Source organism: Eschrichtius robustus, chromosome 9 (assembly GCF_028021215.1).
Source record: "Eschrichtius robustus isolate mEscRob2 chromosome 9, mEscRob2.pri, whole genome shotgun sequence".
Taxonomy (NCBI): domain Eukaryota; kingdom Metazoa; phylum Chordata; class Mammalia; order Artiodactyla; family Eschrichtiidae; genus Eschrichtius; species Eschrichtius robustus.
In genome coordinates, this window is record NC_090832.1 from 40,797,109 (window position 1) to 40,816,027 (window position 18,919).

At 35.5% G+C, this 18,919-nt stretch overlaps 1 protein-coding gene across 1 annotated transcript in view; it reads left to right on the forward strand.

The window, feature by feature from the left end:
- The window catches only part of TBC1D32 (TBC1 domain family member 32), a 179,237-nt gene that overhangs the window by 46,092 nt on the left and 114,226 nt on the right, over positions 1 to 18,919 (forward strand). Inside the window, exons 13-18 of the mRNA XM_068551463.1 lie at positions 831 to 971; positions 3,468 to 3,560; positions 5,388 to 5,530; positions 7,130 to 7,257; positions 14,451 to 14,652; positions 15,240 to 15,322. Coding sequence (XP_068407564.1) covers positions 831 to 971; positions 3,468 to 3,560; positions 5,388 to 5,530; positions 7,130 to 7,257; positions 14,451 to 14,652; positions 15,240 to 15,322 — 790 coding nt within the window. The remainder of the gene's footprint in view (positions 1 to 830; positions 972 to 3,467; positions 3,561 to 5,387; positions 5,531 to 7,129; positions 7,258 to 14,450; positions 14,653 to 15,239; positions 15,323 to 18,919) is intronic.

Consider the following 18,919-nt stretch of genomic DNA (forward strand, 5'->3'; position numbering starts at 1 on the left):
TTATGGAGGCTTTTGTTCATGATTTTCCTAATGAGTCTTACTTTTAGCCTTGGCCTTGTTCCATTCACCTTTCCATGTTGCCATCAGAGTCAGTTTTCCACATGCGTGTTTGATTCCTTTGCTGCTTGAAACCCTTTAATATCATCCCAGTTGCCTCTATAATAAAGCCCATACTCTTTCTGCAGCTAAGTCCTATGTGACCTGCTGCAGCTACCCTCTAGCCTTTTGTTTCTCCTACTTGTCCTCGCCATGCTCTGTTCATATCAGGCTGTTTGCCATACTCTGAATTGGAAGCCCAGTTTCATGCTGCTTCTTGGTTTTTGACACCAGCAAATAGTTCAGGCTCTTAAATAAAAGAGGTACTCAATAGATCTCGAATATATGGATGAATGAGTGAATAAATGATATATATTAGAAGGAGTCTGTATTTTATTACAGATTGTAATTTCATTTGCAAACATGGTTATAAATATGATCGTTTGTAGTACTGGCTTTTAATTGGTAGAATTAAACAATAAGTAATGTTTTATATTCCTTTCTTAACTTGAAGTATGTTTATAATGAGAGATAACTAACAATCTTATGGTGTTTGTTTTAGAATGAACACTGCATGTTGTACTTTTCTGAGGTTTGATAAATTTTATAATGAATGCTTTTCTTCAGATTTAAGTGTGTTAAAGTATCTTGGGAAACAGTAAAGAATTTTTTTAAAAATTTACACCAACTGTCTCCATTATAGACTGCAGCCTTGTTTAATATTCAGAGGGGAATGAAATAAGTACTGTAAAATATAATGGCATTAAAACAAATGTAATTGTTTTTCTTTTAAGGGAATAAGCAGAAAACTTTCTACTACTCAGGACAAGAATTACAATATATTTATTTCATTCACTCACTGTGCCTTTTAGGAAGATTATTGATCTATACACAAGGCAGAAAGCTATTTCCTATAAAGCTGAAGAATAGAAAAGGTAAGTGCAATTAGGAGATATGAATATGTTCAGGTATGGTAAGATTTGTGCCATGGGTTTTTAAAATTTAGAGATTTGGCTTGGTCTCTCCTAGGGTACTGAGCAACATACCTTTTGTTCTGCTGACAGGCTGACATATCTTGAAGTGTTGTTATTTTTTTTTTTGTTTTTCAGTATGTACTTCTTCCTATATGTATAATTTTATTTTCCCTGTCTTTAGTGTTTTCCTTATTTTTTCTCTGCCCTTCAAAATCCTAGATATACTGGATGATCCAAATCTGGATCCAGAACTAGAAGTCCTTGTTTAAGTTCTGGTTCCCCTAAAAACTAGCTGAGATCTTTGGGCAAATCACTGAACTATTTGTTTCTTTATCTGTAAAAATGGAATATCAGTGCTGGACTCAGGGAATATTTGAGATGATCACAGAGAAGAGGTTTGGGAATAGTATTTTATAAACTGCAAAGCCTTGTACCATATGATATATTACTATATTATTGTTACCCTAAGTCCCGTTTTTAAAGTTTTCTCCTTCAGAATTCACATGCTGTTAGTTGTCTTCCTTACTTTCCTTAAAACTTTTGTCTCTTCTAGGAATATAGTACAGAGTAGAGATCAGCAAACTTTGCCTGTAAAGTGCCAGATAGTAAATATTTTGAGCTTTTTGGGCCACATACTGTCTCTGTTGCATATTCTTTGTGTGTGTATATATGCACACGCATGCATGTGCAAAAAGGTTAACACATTAGGCCAGAGACCACTATCCTTAGAAAGGGATGCTTGCAAGGTTGGACTTCAGCTGGCATCTAGGAACTTGGATTTTTCACTGTTGCCAGAACTAATAACATTTTAGGCACAGTGAGCTACTCTTAATACAAACAATGTGTTTTAAGCTGAAAACCTGCTTTCCTTCTGGGTGTCTGGAATCCTGGTATGTACTGGGCAGAGAGTTCTTATATATATGATCAGTCTCCAATAAAAAACTTTGCACATTGACTCTCTAATGAGCTTCCTTGGTAGACAGCATTTCACATGTGTTGTCACAACTTGTTGTTGGAAGAATTAAGTGTATTCTGTTTGATTCCTTGGGAGAGGACTCTTGGACAGTTGTACCTGGTTTGCTCTTGATTTCAGCCTATGTGTCTTTTCCCTTTGATTTTACTTTGTATCCTTTTGTTGTAATAAATCATAGCTGGGGTTATTACTGTATGTTGAATTCTGTGAGTCTTCCTAGTGAATCTGGGAATGGTTTTGAGGACCCTGACATGCTTTACACACCTTTTAAAAATGGAAAAATCATTCTTAGCTTGCATGCCTTACAAAATTAGGATATGATGGCTATAGATTCCCAATCCTGTTATAAAGTATCTTCATTTTGAATATTTTATACTGTTTCCTAGTTGTTTTACTTAAGCCTTTTCTCCATGGTTAAGTTGATTGTGAACTCCTTAAGAAAAAGTGTTTTATATACTTTTATGTGGTACTGCCACATAATCCTAGGTATAATGGGCACGCAGAGAAATGACTTTCAAGAAAAGAGCTGCCGTTGTATAGGATATTGTGAACTTTACAGAAATAGAAAGATTAATGTATATTTGTGATGTTTCAGGTGTTCAACTTAAATTTATGTCTATCATGTAACTTATTTAGCATTTTAATTGACTTTTGACAGCAACATTTTGGCCTATCAGATGTCACAGATCATCTCAAAACTCAATTTTGAGAGATCTATCCTACTGTATTTAGTATAGGTCAGCATTCACTTTTAATTCACATATGCTTTCACCACAAATTTTTTATGTAAGCTTCTATAGCAGGTGTTGGTAAACTACAGCGCATAGACCAAATCTGGTACACTGTTCTGTATGGCTTTTGAGCTAAGATTAGCTTGTATATTCTTAAATTATTGGGAAAACTTAATGTGTGATGGGAAATAATATATAAAACTCAAATTTCAGCATACATAAATTTTTTTGGAAATAGCCACACTCATTCGTTTGCAAATTGTCTGTGGCTACTTTAGTGCATCAAGAGCAGAGTTGAATCTTTGTGACAGACTGTTTGGCCACACAGCCTACACTATTCACTATCTGGTCAAGAAAGTTTGCTAACCTCTATTGTACAGTGCTATATAGGTAAGTTAGCTGGACCAACATACTAAGCTGGATTTTACTGCTCCTAATTGAATAAACTCAAACAGGCCTGATCAGATTCATAGATCTTCCTATGGTAGGTTTATATTAAATGATTGGTTCAGCATAAGTGGTAAAACTACACCTTCACATAGCACCTATTGCATCATTTACCCTCGTTATCTTTTAACTTACTATGTCTAATTTATTTTTCCAGATATAATCTTGGATTATAGCCCCTTTCTCCCTAATTGTACCACAGTCTCTATGAAACCTCAGATTAGGAGGATGGAAGCTTAGTTTAAATTTTTCTAAGTTGTAAACATATGCTAGAAAATAACTTTTTTTTTTCCTTCCTTTTTGAAGATTCAGTATCCCTTGCAGATCTGCTGGTTCTGTTTACCCAACTTATCTATTACTCACCAAGTTGTCCAAAGATGACATCACCTGGTCATTTAGGTAATTCTGCTTCTATTGTTATTATAAATAGAGAAATAGAAACCATCTAAAAATATTCTATTTTCTGGATGTTTTGAGTGATGTTTAGTAAAGAGGTTTCATTAAGATGCAGCATTATTCATAAGAAATTATGAATCTAGTTTAGTAAAGAGGTTTCATTAAGATGCAGCATTATTCATAAGAAATTACATTGGTCCTCCCAGATTGGCTTCACAGGAGAATTCTATCAAACATTTAGAGAAGAGTTAACACCGATCCTTCTCAAACTCTTCCAGAAAACTGCAGAGGGAGAAACACTCTCAAATTCATTCTACGAAGCCACCATCACCCTGATACCAAAACCAGAAAAAGATATCACAAAAAAAGAAAATTAAAGACCAATATCACTGATGAACATAGATGCAAAAATCCTGAACAAAATACTAGCAAACAGAATCCAACAGCACATTAAAAGGATCATACACCATGATCAAGTGGGATTTATCCCAGGGATGCAAGGATTCTTCAGTATACGTAAATCAATCAGTGTGACACACCACATTAACAAATTAAGGAATAAAAACCTTATGATCATCTCAATAGATGCAGAAAAAGCTTTTGAAAAAATTCAACACCCACTGTGATAAAAACTCTCCAGAAAATGGGCATAGAGGGAACCTACCTCAACATAATAAAGGCCATATATGACAAACCCACAGCAAGCATCATACTCAATGGTGAAAAACTGAAAGCATTTCCACTAAGATCAGGAGCAAGGCAAGGATGTCCACTCTCGCCACTATTATTCAACATAGTTTTGGAAGTCGTAGCCACAGCAGTCAGAGAAGAAAAAGAAAGAAAAGGAATACAAATTGGAAAAGAAGAAGTAAAACTCACTGTTTGCTGATGATGTGATACTATACATAGAAAATCTTAAAGATGCCAGCAGAAAATTGCTAAAACAAATCATTGAATTTGGTAAGGTTGCAGGATACAAAATTAATGCCCAGAAATCTCTGGCATTCCAACGAAAAATTAGAAAGAGAAATTAAGGAAACACTCCCATTTACCATTGCAACAAAAAGAATAAAATACCTAGGAAGAAACCTGCCTAAGGAGGCGAAAGACTTGTACTCAGAAAACTATTAAACACTGCTGAAAGAAATCAAAGATGACATAAACAGATGGAGAGATATACCATGTTCTTGGATTGGAAGAATCAATATTGTGAAAATGACTCTACTACCCAAAGCAATCTACAGATTCATTGCAATCCCTATCAAGCTACCAATGGCATTCTTCACAGAATTAGAACAAAAAATCTTACAATTCATATGGAAACACAAAAGACCCCGAATAGCCAAAGCAATCTTGAGAAAGAACAATGGAGTTGGGGGAATCAGGCTCCCTGACCTCAAACTATACCACAAAGCTACAGTAATCAAGACAGTATGGTGCTGGCACAAAAATGGAAATATAGATCAATAGTACAGGTTAGAATGCCCAGAGATAAACCCACACACATATGGGCACCTAATTTATGACAAAGGAGGCAAGAACATACAGTGGAGAAAAGACAGCCTCTTCAATAACTGGTGCTGTGAAAACTGGACAGCTACATGTAAAAAGAATGAAATTTATTTATATTGTCATTTACTCACTTTTATTAACTTGAAGATAAGTTAAGCTAACATTCTCTTAAGTTTAAGGTCATAATTTGGTAATAAATCATCCTTTGGGCATCCTTTAATTAACCTTGATGAGCTTTTTGGAACAGCTGTAGTTAACAGAAATAAAAGATATAATGTCTTAAGTTTTAATTTTCAAAAAATACTTCTTCTTTATCAGAGAATTACTCTCCTGCAAGTATGGTAACTGAAATTCTTTGTATACTCTGTGATCAAAAAGAATGTGCAATTGAATGTTTATATAACAACACTGTGATCGAGGCGCTTCTTCAACCTATTCATAACCTAATGAAAGGAACTAAGGTTAGTATTAAAGAGTCTCTTAACTGGATATTAGTGAATATTCAGTGGGACTTCTAAATTTGATAATCTGAAGTGTTATACCATTTTCCCTATAAATGTATTTTAAATATTAGTTTATATAATCAGGTGATTTTAGTTATGACAATGTGGGGGGAAAAGTACATATAACATCTTAAATTTTTTTTGGTCGGGCTTAGATTGTAAGGACTAAAGTTATTATATTAAGCTATTTGTTTTGCAAATCTAATAAGTCTTGTGAATGTTTTGTTGTTTGTTTTAATGGCAACCGTATAGCCTTTGGAAATATTTTCCTGAAGAGCCAGCTTTGTTTTACATGAAGAACAAGTACTACTTTAGAAAAACTTATAATTATCCCAGTTCTGAACATACGTATATGTCTCTTTACAGGTTGTACAGTATATTTCCTTACATTATATAATTTAACCTTCACAGCTGAGGCTGAAAGAAGCAAATTGCTTAAGGTCAGACATTTAACAGGTGGAAGAGTTGGTACCACTACCACTAGTGCAGTCTAATATCTCTCCACTTTTTATGACTTAAATTTCTGGGGAATGACTTAAAGCTTTATCAGTAGGCTACAGGTTTTCGCCTTTCCATGTCCATGTTTTGTAGTGTTTTTATTAGTTTCATCTCCCTTTGCCCACCTCTCAATGGGCTGAGCAGCTGCTCACCCATTCAAGTATTCATTATTTATTGCTCATTTAGAAAACATTACGCATTTATGTGAATGTAGTACAAAGTATAGAATTCTAGGAAAGTAAGTAGATATAATGAAAGTATTTTGACCTTAGTCAACCTCAGGGAAACAAGATGAGCAGAGAAGAAACAAATAGAGCATAATACACAACTGAATATTATAGAATGCCATAAAGTAAATTGTGAAACATAAACCATATACCAGAGCTGAGATATGTACTCCTGAATCTTGGACCATAGCTATTGTTTGCTTCATACATCTATCTTTAACTTTGTTTTCTTTTGGCATCTTTTTTTACCAGTATATACTGGTAAAGCTAGTTTTAGTACTTTTAAGACTCAAAAGTGGGGAAATATGATTGGTCCAACCTATGTTTTCTCATTAGGTGACATCATTGGCTATTGGCCAGCCCATGAATTGGCTGTTCTTAGTCACACCTACAACTCATGACCCAACAACCAGGTGTAGGAAGGGATGGTATCCCTTAGAAAAGATGGTAGTATATTAGATACCATGTATAATAAAATTAGATTGGATATACAGGAACCCAGTGAGTGAGAAGTAAAGGGCAAAGAAGAAGAGCTACTGCATTTGTCAACTAGAATTATATACATATAAAACTGTAAGAGCAGCAATTCTTTCAACTGTCTTAATAATCAGTAATTGGTTTGGGTAAAAAGTGTGTATGCATTTGCCTTATCAACTGTGCTGGTACAAGAATATAATCTAATGACACATTTAATTCAGACATTATTTCACAGCCAAACAATCAACTTTTTTGTTGTGGTAATATAATTTTATTAGACTACACGACCACCCTTGAATGTTAGTCTGTGATATGTTAGCGTGTCTGAAAATTATATGATATCTTTAATGTACAGGCTGCTCCAAATTGCTCTGAAACAGCTTTAATTCATGTAGCTGATATTTTGACAAGAATTGCTTCTGTAGAAGAAGGACTTATTCTACTACTTTATGGAGAAAATATGAGCTCTTCTGAAGAAAAAAGGTATGTTTCTGTTTTGAATTTGTGGAATTTTTTAGCATATTTTCTCATAACTGATTTAAAGTTTCCAAAAATTTTGTCATATATTAATGAAAATCGGGATAACTATTCTAGATATAGTTAGGTTTCCTGATCAACTGCTGAGATATTAGATCATCAGAAAGTTGCAGGAGTAACCAGGATTATGGATTATACAGGCAGAGTAGGTCTTGATGTCTGTAACTTCAAAATAAGAATAGGAGGAGGGTTCACTCTACATGGGATCTTTTTTGCTTCCTTGGACTGTACTCTTTCAACTTCTAAAGCCACACATGATTGATTTCAAGTTATACCTCACAATGGAAATGCTGACTACTTCCACATCTTCCTTCTCTAACCCCTACTCAGTTCCATCTCCTGGCTTTAGCCAATGGTAACATTTTGGTTATGCTTCCAGACTTTCTCTGCACCTATAATGATGCATCAAGTATATATGTTCATATTTATAGAATTCTTTCTCATTTCAAAAATGGTGTATACATTACTCTGCAGTTTTTTGTGTGTAACCAAAGCATCTTCCTAGGTGAATGAAACATTTTTAATAGCTCTATGATACTTTTTTGTGTGCTTTACCATAATTTATTCAAAATTCTCTCCAATTATTGGATATCAAGTTGTGCTTAGGATTTTGCCTTCATAAATAACACCACAGTGAGTGTTCTTTTATCCTGTCGAAGTGGTAGATTACATTAATTAACTTTTTGAATATTGAACCAGCTTTGCGTACCTAGAATAATTGTTTTTATACATTGTTAAATTTGATTTGCTATTGTTAGTAGAGGATTTTTGTCTGTGTTTGTGAGAGAGATTGGTCTGTAGTTTTTGTGATCTTTGGCCTTACTGTAAAATGCTGGTCTCGTAAGTTAGGAAGTGTTCTGAGTCTATCTTCTGGAAGAGATTTGGCATAATTTCTTAAATGTTTGATAGAATTCACCAGTGTACCTATTTGGGTGTGGTGTTTTCTGTTTAGGAAGATTATTATTTATTCTATTTCTTTAATAGATATGGGTTTGTTCAGATTGTTAGAGTTTTGGCAGGTTGTGTCTTTCAAGGAATTGGTCCACTTATCTAAGTTTTAAACTTGTGCATAGACTTTTTTTTTTTTTTTTTTTTTTTTACAGTATTCCTTTATTACCCTTTTAAAGTCTATGGGATTAGTAGAGACGGCCCCTCTTAATTCTGATGTTAATTTGCTTCTACTTTTTTTTCCCCTCTAACCTGGCTAGAGGCTTTTCAATTTTACTGATCTTTTTAAAAGACTAGCTTTTCCCCCCTCTGTTCATTTCCTGTTTTTAATTTGACTGATTTCTGTTCTAGTTTTTATTTTCTGCTTCCTTTTGGATTTAGTTTCATTTTCCATGGTGAAAGCTTAGATTATTGAATTTTAGGTTTTCTTTCTAATATGTGCATTCAATGATATAAATTTCCCTCTAAGCATTGCTTTTGCTGCATCCGACAATTGAGTTGTGTTTTCATTTTCATTAGTTCAAAATATTTTTAAACATCTCTGGAGACTTCTTTGACCTATGAGTTATTTATGGGTCTGAGAGTATATTTTGTATGATTTATATTTTTAATTTGTTAAAATGTGTTTTATGACCAAGAATGTGGTCTCTTAGTGAATGTTATGTCTTATGTGAGCTTGAGAAAAATATATATTCTGCTATTGAAGTATTCTATACACACCAGTTACATACTGTTGGTGTTGGTGGTGTTCAGTTCAGCTATGTCCTTACTAGCTTCTTGCTGGATCTGTCAATTACTGACAGAGGGGTGTTGAAATTTCAGACTATACCAGTGAATTCATCTTTTTCTCCTTGCATTTCTGTTAGTTTCTGCTTCATGTATTTTGACACTATTGGGTGCATACACATTAAGGATCGTTATGTCTTTTTTGGAAAATTGACCCCCTTTATTATGTAATGTGCCCTTTGCGTAATTTTCCTTGCTGTGAAGTCTGAAATTAATATAACTACTCCAGCTTTCTCTTGATTGTCAGCATATGTCTTTCTTCATCCCTTTACTTTTAATCTATCTTTGTCATTATATTTAAAATGCGCTTCTATAGATACCACGTAACTGAGTCTTGTTTTTTTATCTAGTCTGACAGTCTTTCTTTTAATTGATTCTTGTCATTTAGAGTGATGTGATATGATTGGATTAATATCTACCGTATTTGTTACTGTTTTCTGTTTTGCCTTTATTCTTCCCTTTTTTTGTGTGTTCCACAGTTTTTCTGCCATCTGTTATTTTTTTTTTCCATCGTGTGTTTTAATCTGTTTACATCTAGGAACATACTGTCTTTCTAATAATAGTCACACAGGACCAAGGTCTTTTCATGGGTCACCGTTTAATCCTCACAGTGGCTAAGGAGGGGGCCTCTGGGGTCATCTTCATTATATAGATGGAGACTTTTTTTTTTTTTTTTAATTTATTTTATTTTTGGCTGTGTTGGGTCTTCGTTTCTGTGCAAGGGCTTTCTCCAGTTGTGGCAAGTGGGGGCCACTCTTCATCGCGATGCGCGGGCCTCTCACTATTGCAGCCTCTCTTGTTGCGGAGCACAGGCTCCAGACACGCAGGCTCAGTAGTTGTGGCTCATGGGCCCAGCTGCTCCGCGGCATGTGAGATCTTCCCAGACCAGGGCTCAAACCCGTGTCCCCTGCATTGGCAGGCAGATTCTCAACCACTGCGCCACCAGGGAAGCCGTAGATGGAGACTTTGAGGCTTGGATTTCCATAACTTTGATTTAGTATAAGAGAAGTAGTTTTTTTCTTTTTGTTTCTTAATTGTTTTATTTTTGACCTATTTTGCACAATAAAAAATTTCTTTTTTCTGCTATACAAAAGTCACACATTCTCCCGACAGTGAACTTGGGAAGGAGGGATGGAGCATTAGTAACTAAATTGAGAGGCAGCACTGAGTGAGGGGTAGTTGTATGAGCCCTGGTTCAGACCACTTGGGTTCACGTCCTAGCTCCACCGCTCAGTCATTCCTCACCTGTGAATTAGGGATAATCAGCACTACCTGACTCACAGGGCTGTCAAAACTTTAAGCCAGTTACTACATGTGAGGCACTACGGGTTAGTTAGCTTTTAGTGTGCGCACATGTGCCTTATAAAAAGTGGGCTTGTGCCTTGTGTGGTGTTTTCTTCAAGTACCTAACAAGTTTTGTAGAAGGTAAGCTTTCTGAACTCCTACCTTTGAACAGAATAAATACATTTTCATAGTTGGTTGATAACTTGGCTAGGTGGGGAGACTGGAAACATTGTTACATTGCCTTCCTGCATCCACTATTGCCAAGTTCCATGTCTGAGTTTCTTTTTCAGGAGCCTTTTTTTTTTTTTAATTTTTTTGTAGTATCCACTACAAAGGAGTAAAGCGGTGAACTTTATTTATTTATTTTTGGCTGCATTGAGTCTTTGTTGCTGCGTGGGCTTTCTCTAGTTGCAGTGAGCGGGGGCTACTCTTCGTTGCTGTGCATGGGCTTCTCATTGCGATAGCTTGTCTTGTTGTGGAGCACAGGCTTCTAGGCGAACGGGCTTCAGTAGTTGTGGCTCATGGGCTCTAGAGTGCAGTCTCAGTAGTTGTGGCACACAGGCTTAGTTGCTCCGCGGCATGTGGGATCTTCCCGGACCAGGGCTCGAACTAGTGTCCCCTGCATTGGCAGGCCCAGGGCTCGAACCTGTGGCCCCTGCATTGGCAGGGGGATTCTTAACCACTGCGCCACCAGGGAAGTCCCCAGGAGCCTTTTTTACCTCTGAAACTTTCCAGGACCTGATGTTTCTTGATGGTATGACTTACTCTGGGCCTTTTTTCCTTTTCTCAGGCATTAGCTGGACAATTTTAGGGAGAGGACTTGCATTCTTTGGCACAGGGGACTTTGCTTCTGTTGTGAGTTTGATCACTTTCTCTGCTTCTGTTTTCTCTTTTTGGTGCTCCTGTGAATTGGATGTTGAATTTCCAGGTGTGATCCTCTGGGTCCCTTAGCTTTTCCCTCATAGTCCTGCCTTTTTGATCTTTGTTGTTACACAGAAGATGTTCTTGGATTTATTTTGATAGTGACTTTTACTTTCTAAGAATACTTGGTTTGATATTTTTTAAGCTTGTCAAATGGGCCAGGTTTTCCATGCCTGGCTTCCCAGATCCTGTAGTTTAGTTGGGGATGGGCCCTTCTGGTCCAGAATGCTGACTTCAGCCCCTCTCGAACTCCCTGTCTAGTTGGGCACCTCATGGCTGTCCTCAGCTATGCCTGGCTTCCAGCTCTGAGCCTCTTAGGCTTACCTTCTCCAGAGCAGCTCCGTCCAGTAGAGCTTTATGTGATGATGGAATGTTCTAGATCTGAACTGTCTAGTAAGGTTACCACTAGACACTTATGGCTGTTGAGCACTTAATATATGGCTAGTGTGACAGAACTGAGTTGTAACTTTTATTTGCTTTTAAATTTAAAAAATTAAATGTGGTTAATGGCTATGGTATTCACCACTCTAGAGAATAAACCTCTAGTCTTTTGGCAGGATGGGGAATAGGGGCTCTGGGTTGGGAGACCTTAAACTACTACTCCTGTGTTCGGCCCCACCTGCATCCTGCCCTGGGCTGTTCTTGATGCCTGAGACCTCTGGGCTTGGGCTGTGCCTTGCTTCTGCTCAGTTCTGCAGGTCTGCTTCTTCCTGGGCTGCTCCTCAGTTACCACATGTCTCACTGCTGCTTTTCACCTCTAAGTCACTGCTGACATCTTTTGGCTATTGTTCTTTCTTCTCTTTTCCATTGTGGGTTTATATCTCTTTATTTCTTGATCCCTGTTTTTCTGGGGCTCGGGGGGGAGGGTGCTGAGATATGCATGTGGTTTAATCTGCCATATACTCAGGAGTGGAATTGCTGGGTTATATAGTAGTTTTGTTTTTAATTTTTTTGAGAAACTCTGTATGGTTTTCCACAGTGGTTGCACCAATTTACATTTCCCACCAGCAGTGTAGGAGTGTTCCCTTTTCTCTACCTCCTCGCCTCTATATCCTAACATTTGTTATTTGTGTTCTTTTTGATGATAGCCATTCTAACAGGTGTGAGGTGAAATCTCATTGTGGTTTTGATTTGCATTTCCCTGTTGATTGGCAGTGTTGAACATCTTTTCACGTGCCTATTGGCCATCTGCATTTTTTCTTTGGAAAATATGTCTATTTGGTTCTTCTGCCCATTTTTTAATCTGGGTTTGGTTTTTTTTGATGTTGAGTTGTATAAGCTGTTTATATGTGTTGGATATTAACCCCTATTGGTCATATCATTTACAAATATCTTCTCCCATTCAGTAGGCTGTCTTTCATTTTATTGATGGTTTCCTTTGCTGTGCAAAAAGCTGTTAAGTTTAATTAGGTCCCACTTGTTTATTTTTGCTTTTATTTCCTTTAGGAGATGGATCAAAAAAAATATTGCTATGATTTTATGTCCAAGAGTGTTCTCACTAGCATCCTATTCTTGTTTCATGAGTGTAAGTTCTTCTTACCTCTGTGAAGGTAATGAAGTTTTCATTTGTCATTTTATTTTTCTGTTCAGATAGACTTTTGTATTTGTTATCTTGGTCTCTGACTTTTTAAATTAGATTTCTTCAAATATATTAAAGTTAGTAAAAAGCTGCTTGAAACTCATGCAGGGAAGTAGGACTTGTCACTTGTGGCCTTTGCTGAAGGGGAACCTTGCCATGGTATTGTTTGAGGAACCTCTAATGTAAGTATCTTTAGTCTTGTCTTTGTTCTGGTCAGAGTCCATAAAGAGGCTCTTACAGTCAGCTGCCTGAAGAGAGTATAAGCCTAGTGAGAGAAGACCACTGAATGGAAAAGGTGATGGGTCTCAAGCCTTAGTATATAAAACTTGATTAAATCCTGTGCTGCTTGCTATCAGTTTTAATCTCTGCCTAACTTCCAAGAGGTACAGGGTTGACTACATGGAATGTGAAAAGAATCTGGAGGTCAAATTCCTTCTTAAACTGAGTTTCAGGCATCTCTATTTTAAGTCCCACTTGTACCCCCAATTATAGAGATTTTTGGTGCCACCAATTTGAGTTTTTTGAGAGGTTCTATGAAGTCATGTTGATTCCATTTTCTACACTGTGGCTGATCATTCAGTTTTTCTAGGCTCTGAATTACTCTTTTATTCTAGGTTCCAAACTTTGTTACTGTCATATCCTTTTCTTTCCTCCTTGTCCTTGATGGCTGCATGAGCCTTCTGAAAATTTTGTTTACTTTTGCATTTTAATATTTCAGGAGGGAGCAGATGTGAATGTATGTGTTCAATCTGACATAGTTAACCTGGAAGTCTTTTTCTTATCCATATATAACAATTCTTTTAAAATTATGAAGACTAACCCTTTGTCATGAGTTCTAAGGTTTCTTTTTATTGTCCATCACTTCTCTATTTAAGTTTTTTTCTGCTATGTAGACATCCTTTAATTGTATGTAGTCGTTTTTCCCAATCCTTATCCTTATGATTTCTAGATTTGTTTTTTTTTTTTTTAAAGCGTCTCCCTCACATTGAAGTTAAACAGATAAAGCATAACACATTAGAACTTCTTCTGAATCCTCATTGTGCAGTGGTCAAGAGTTTCTAACTTTATTAGCGAAAAACTGGATACATCTCAGATGTCCAACAACAAGAGGCTAGTTGATTAAATTATGTTTATACAAAGGAGTACTTAGCAGCTGTAAAAAGGGGATGAGGAATTTTTTATGTACTGCTATAGAATTATCATCAGAATATATAAAGTAAAAAACAAAACAGAAGAATGTTTATAGAATGCTACCTTTTGTACAGTAGAGGGGAATATGAATAAATACAATTATATTTGCTTTTTCAAAAGGGAGTGATAAAAGAATAAGCTGAAAAGTAATAGTTTTAGAGGAAGGGAAGAAGTATATGGATCGGGAGGTATGGGTATGAGACATCTGGGATTATTCCTTGATTGTACCTAGGTTTAACTTAGGAATCATGTATCTGTTTCATATACTAAATGTTAAAGTTAAAAAGTAGAATTAAAAAAAAATTCAAACAAATGGAAATAAGTGAACTTAACTACCAAACAGTCAAGTTAGTGATATACCCATGCAGAGAAAAGCAGTTCAGTCAGATTAGGTCACTTGAAGTACATTGCTTTAGGTATCATCTTTTAGTCCTGCAGGTGCTCATATAATTGCCCAGTTTTCGAAAAAAGTTCTTGATGAAGATATTTCTATTTTTTCTGGATCGGAAATGTTTCCTGCGGTCAAAGGAGCTTTTACTTCTGTGTGTCGTCAAATATATTGTACATGTGAAGGCTTGCAGGTTTTAATTCCTTATAGTTTGCATGAATCTATAGTAAAGGCATGGAAGAAGGTAAGTATTTTCAAACTTCTTTTTTCTTCTCTTCAAATCTTTATTTCAAATATGGTCACTATTGTAATATCATACTACAGTTAAAATATTTTACTGGAACAAATATGACTTCTTTAGCACTACAGTAGTCCAGGGGACATAATGCTTTCTTACTTGGCACGAGATGACTTCAGTACATCCTCTCCCCATAGCACAAAGCTCTATGATCTAACTGGGCACTACAAAGTCTTTTCTTCTGAAAGGAGAGCCTTGAATAAATTGTCTCTGCATAGACTGACCCTTTGGAAGTTATTTTTGAGCAATTTTTACAGATAGCTGGGTTTTTGTTGCATACACTGGAGATCATAATGTAGCAACAGTCAAATATAGTATATTTGACATGTAGTATATGTCAGTATCTTCCCCCCACCCCATTTATATGCTTCATTTATGAAATACTTTACATTATATTTAAGAATCAAATAACTTAAAATTTGCAGGTAATTTAATTTTTAATTACATTGAGTCAAATATAAAAATGTTACATGAGAGCTTATGAATAACACTATCAGTAAAAAAAAAAAAAATGTAAATTTGTTATATTTTAGACAAGTTTGCTATCAGAAAGAATTCCTACTCCAGTACAGGGTTCTGATTCTGTTTCTTCGATAAGCCAGGAATCCCAGAACATGTAAGTAAATCTGTTTTTTCACATTTGCTGAAATAATTTCAAAATGAGAAATGTAATAGAATACTGTGGCAAAAACATTTTATAGGAAGCTAGATGTATATATATGATATATAGGATCAAGGAAAAGTACACCTAGGAGGAACTTTAGCCATCATATATACTTGTACCTTTTAAAAGAAGAAAAAATAGCAATATTTATTATACTTCAATCTGTATTTACATTTTGGGTTAGGAAATGTGACATGTTGTAGTGTTTCCAGAAAACTTGGAGAATTACCAAATACTAAAATTGGAAATTCAGTAGAAGTAGAATGTTTTCAAATGCCAGTGAAATCCATTTACATTTAAACTATAACTTTCCAAAATGTGTGGGGTACATTTTAGTTAGATTTTGGCATTGGAGAATTATTTAAATCAGTATTTATAGTAATTTTTTAATTTAGATGTTTCCATGTTGTTTTCACATATATCAGTAGGATATGGAGTCAGATTAATAGGGAATATATATATATATTTTTTAAATTAAGATCTGGTGATGTGTTCCTGGAGTCTCTTTTTTAATTGAGTGTCGGCATAATCTACAAAGATAATTAGAACTTTAAGTGATGTTTAGTTAAGAGAAATTTAAAAAGTCACCATTTTTCTTTAGGTAGGCATAGTTTAACTCAAAAAAAAAAAAGTCAAACAAAGCCTTTTACATTTCCTTAATGACGTAATCGTTCAACAAATAGTTAATTTTCTAAAAATCAGTTATAGTTTTTTTTTTTCTGATATAGTTGTGAAACTTAAATCAACTGCCATCTTTTTCTTTGCATGAGGGAGTGAGTAAAAATGTTGCTGCAATTCATTTTTCAGGTAATTTCTACATCTGTTTTCTTCAATCTATGATTTATCGTTTTCATTCATGCATTCATTTTCTACTCATCATTCAGCCATTTATTGGACCAAGTACTTTGCTGAGTTCTGAGTATACCTATATTCCTTAGAGAACTTATTGTGTAGTGTAAATTACAAATAAGTTAATACAGTGTGGCAATATAGCATGTTAAGTTTATGATAGGGGTCATTCAGGGTCCTTTGGGAGCTAACTTGGGGAAATCTTTCCAGAAGAAGTTGTTATTAAACTGAGTTAAAAAGGATACATGGATATTAACTGTCTAAAAAGGGGAGAACACTATTTTGGGTGGAAGAGATAGTGTGGTCAACAGACTAGCAGTGAGAGGGAACATAGTCAATGTATTTAACACGTTTTACTGTCAGTAACATTTTTAGATTCTGATGTTAGAGTCTGAGGGAACTAATAAATTATATGTCACTCCTTCTCTCCTATGTTGTGAACCAATTAATAGAGATAAAGAAGTCAAGGAAATCAAAACACTGAATAACATAGGCTTCCCAAGATCAGAAGAATTAGACAGATTTACCCTTCTTCCACTATCAGCAGTGGATAGGCTTCCATCACCCCCAGAGGCAGAGCTTACAAAGATCAAACTTAACTACGTAGTGGAACCAAGCAGACTGTGTGCTTCCTACAGGTAGCTGGGTCACAAAGAAGTGGTGGACTGGAGGAGAGGCATTGCCTAGCCCGTCATGCTTAGGTCATCCTACAAATCTCCTGAGTCCCTTCTTCAGTGGGGAAGAGTGAGTGATTAGGTGGAGAGAGGCAAGCAGTGTTAAACTGGGTGGGGAATGTGCTCCATGTGTAAACTTGATGCTAGAGGAAAAGGAGGTTCCTTCAGTATCTGATATTACTGTCTTAGAAACAAAGGTTTAATCATTTTTGATAAAATAGAACGGTTTTCCTTTTTGTCATCAAAATCAAATGATCTCATGGAGTTGTTGAGTATCTTCTGCATTGACTGAAAAGTTGGTATGAGATGGGCATTATTTGTTCCATCGTAGTTTGGTAAAACTTGAGCATAAAGTCATTTTGGCCAGTTAACTAGACTAGCTTGTCTCCAGCATGTAGCAGGTGCTTGATAGCGTGGTTGAATTAGTGAATGAATAACACTTCTCCTACCACCAGGCACTGGTTTCTAAATAAGGACACTGATGGTAAGACTGAGATCTTAGTCTTACTGAGTAGGGTAAAATGAAGAGTAAGTTGTTAAAATCTGTGTTTTTGAGCCTCTGACAGACTAAGGCATTTTGATATTATTTTCTGACAGTGTATGTTGGAGATTTCCTTTCCATCCTTTCATTTATTGGTGCTTACAATACTATAGAGAAGGTAGAAGCCGCTGTGTAGCCATCATAGGTTATGTCTTAAATCTAGACTTTGAAATGCAACCCCAGATGAAATTTCTACGAGGCTAGTTTGATATCGGTGATTGCAGTGACTGCAAATTACTTAGGGACCATCCTTAGGGTGACGGTAGAGAAGAATGTAATCACAAAAAAACTAATGATGCCCAACCTGCCCCAACCAATTACCAAGGGACCTTTGGTAAAACTAGAGGTTGAAGTAATGGGGGAATCTTTGATCTGCAAAAACAGCCTATGATCCCAAAGAAATAAACACCTAAAACTTAATTGCCATGAGAGTGTCTATACTATACACTCTATAATATCTAACCATTCAAAAAATGGAGTTCTCATAAGCTAATAAAGCAGTGTGATCATTGCCTATTGTCCTGGGGGGGAGGGTTCTCCAAGGACGATAAACAAATTCAGTAGCTTAGATCTTCCTTCTGTTTTGAAACATTGAGTGTCTTCACTATAATTTGAAGGGAGAATTAAATGCTAGGTTAATAGGAGAAACGATAAACTAAAGTATATTAACTTTCTCAGAATTATATGATACAACCTGTAAGTTTTTTGCCTGTGTTTTTACTTGGGGGGAGTTGGGGTAGACTTTTTAAAAGCAATTTCTTTAATGGCTAATAGTTCATTCAAGGTTTTTATTTCTGCTTGAATGACTTTTGCTATATTTTCTAAAAAACATTTTTTTAATCTGAATATTTACTTTTTTGGTGTTAATTTGTACAAAGTATTCTCGTGATGTTAAAAAACTTTCTTTAGCTGTAGTTATTTCTCATTTTTTGATTCTTAGTATTTTTTGCTGCCCCCCCACCAATTTATTTGCATTAGTTTATGCAAAGACCAGTTTTTGATTTTGCTAATGTTCTCTTTCCCTCTCTATCTTCTCTCCTTCCCTCACTTTAGTAGTACAGGAAAGCAAGTGAAAGGGGATTGAGAATGGATATTAAAAGAAGGAATCTACATCAGCCATTCTAACTTTAAGACATTTTGATATGTAGCACTTTCATTATTAAGCTCTTATAAATATTGAGAAATTTCTATCTTGATTTTACTCTTTAAATCCATGAAATATTTGGAATACATTTAAGTTTCCAAACGTAGTTTTTTTTTTTTTTTACTGCTATATTTTACTGTTGACTTCTAATTCATTTCTGTTCTTTCCAGAAAACATGGATTGTATGATATGTATCCTTTTAGGTTGGTTGAGATTTTGTGTTGTAGTACAGGGTCAGTCAAAACAAAAATCTGTCCTTGCTTGAAAAGACTATTTTATGTTTTTTATTTGAAGTAGAGATATTCTAAGTTTTTAATATTTCTACCAATATTTTGTGTTGT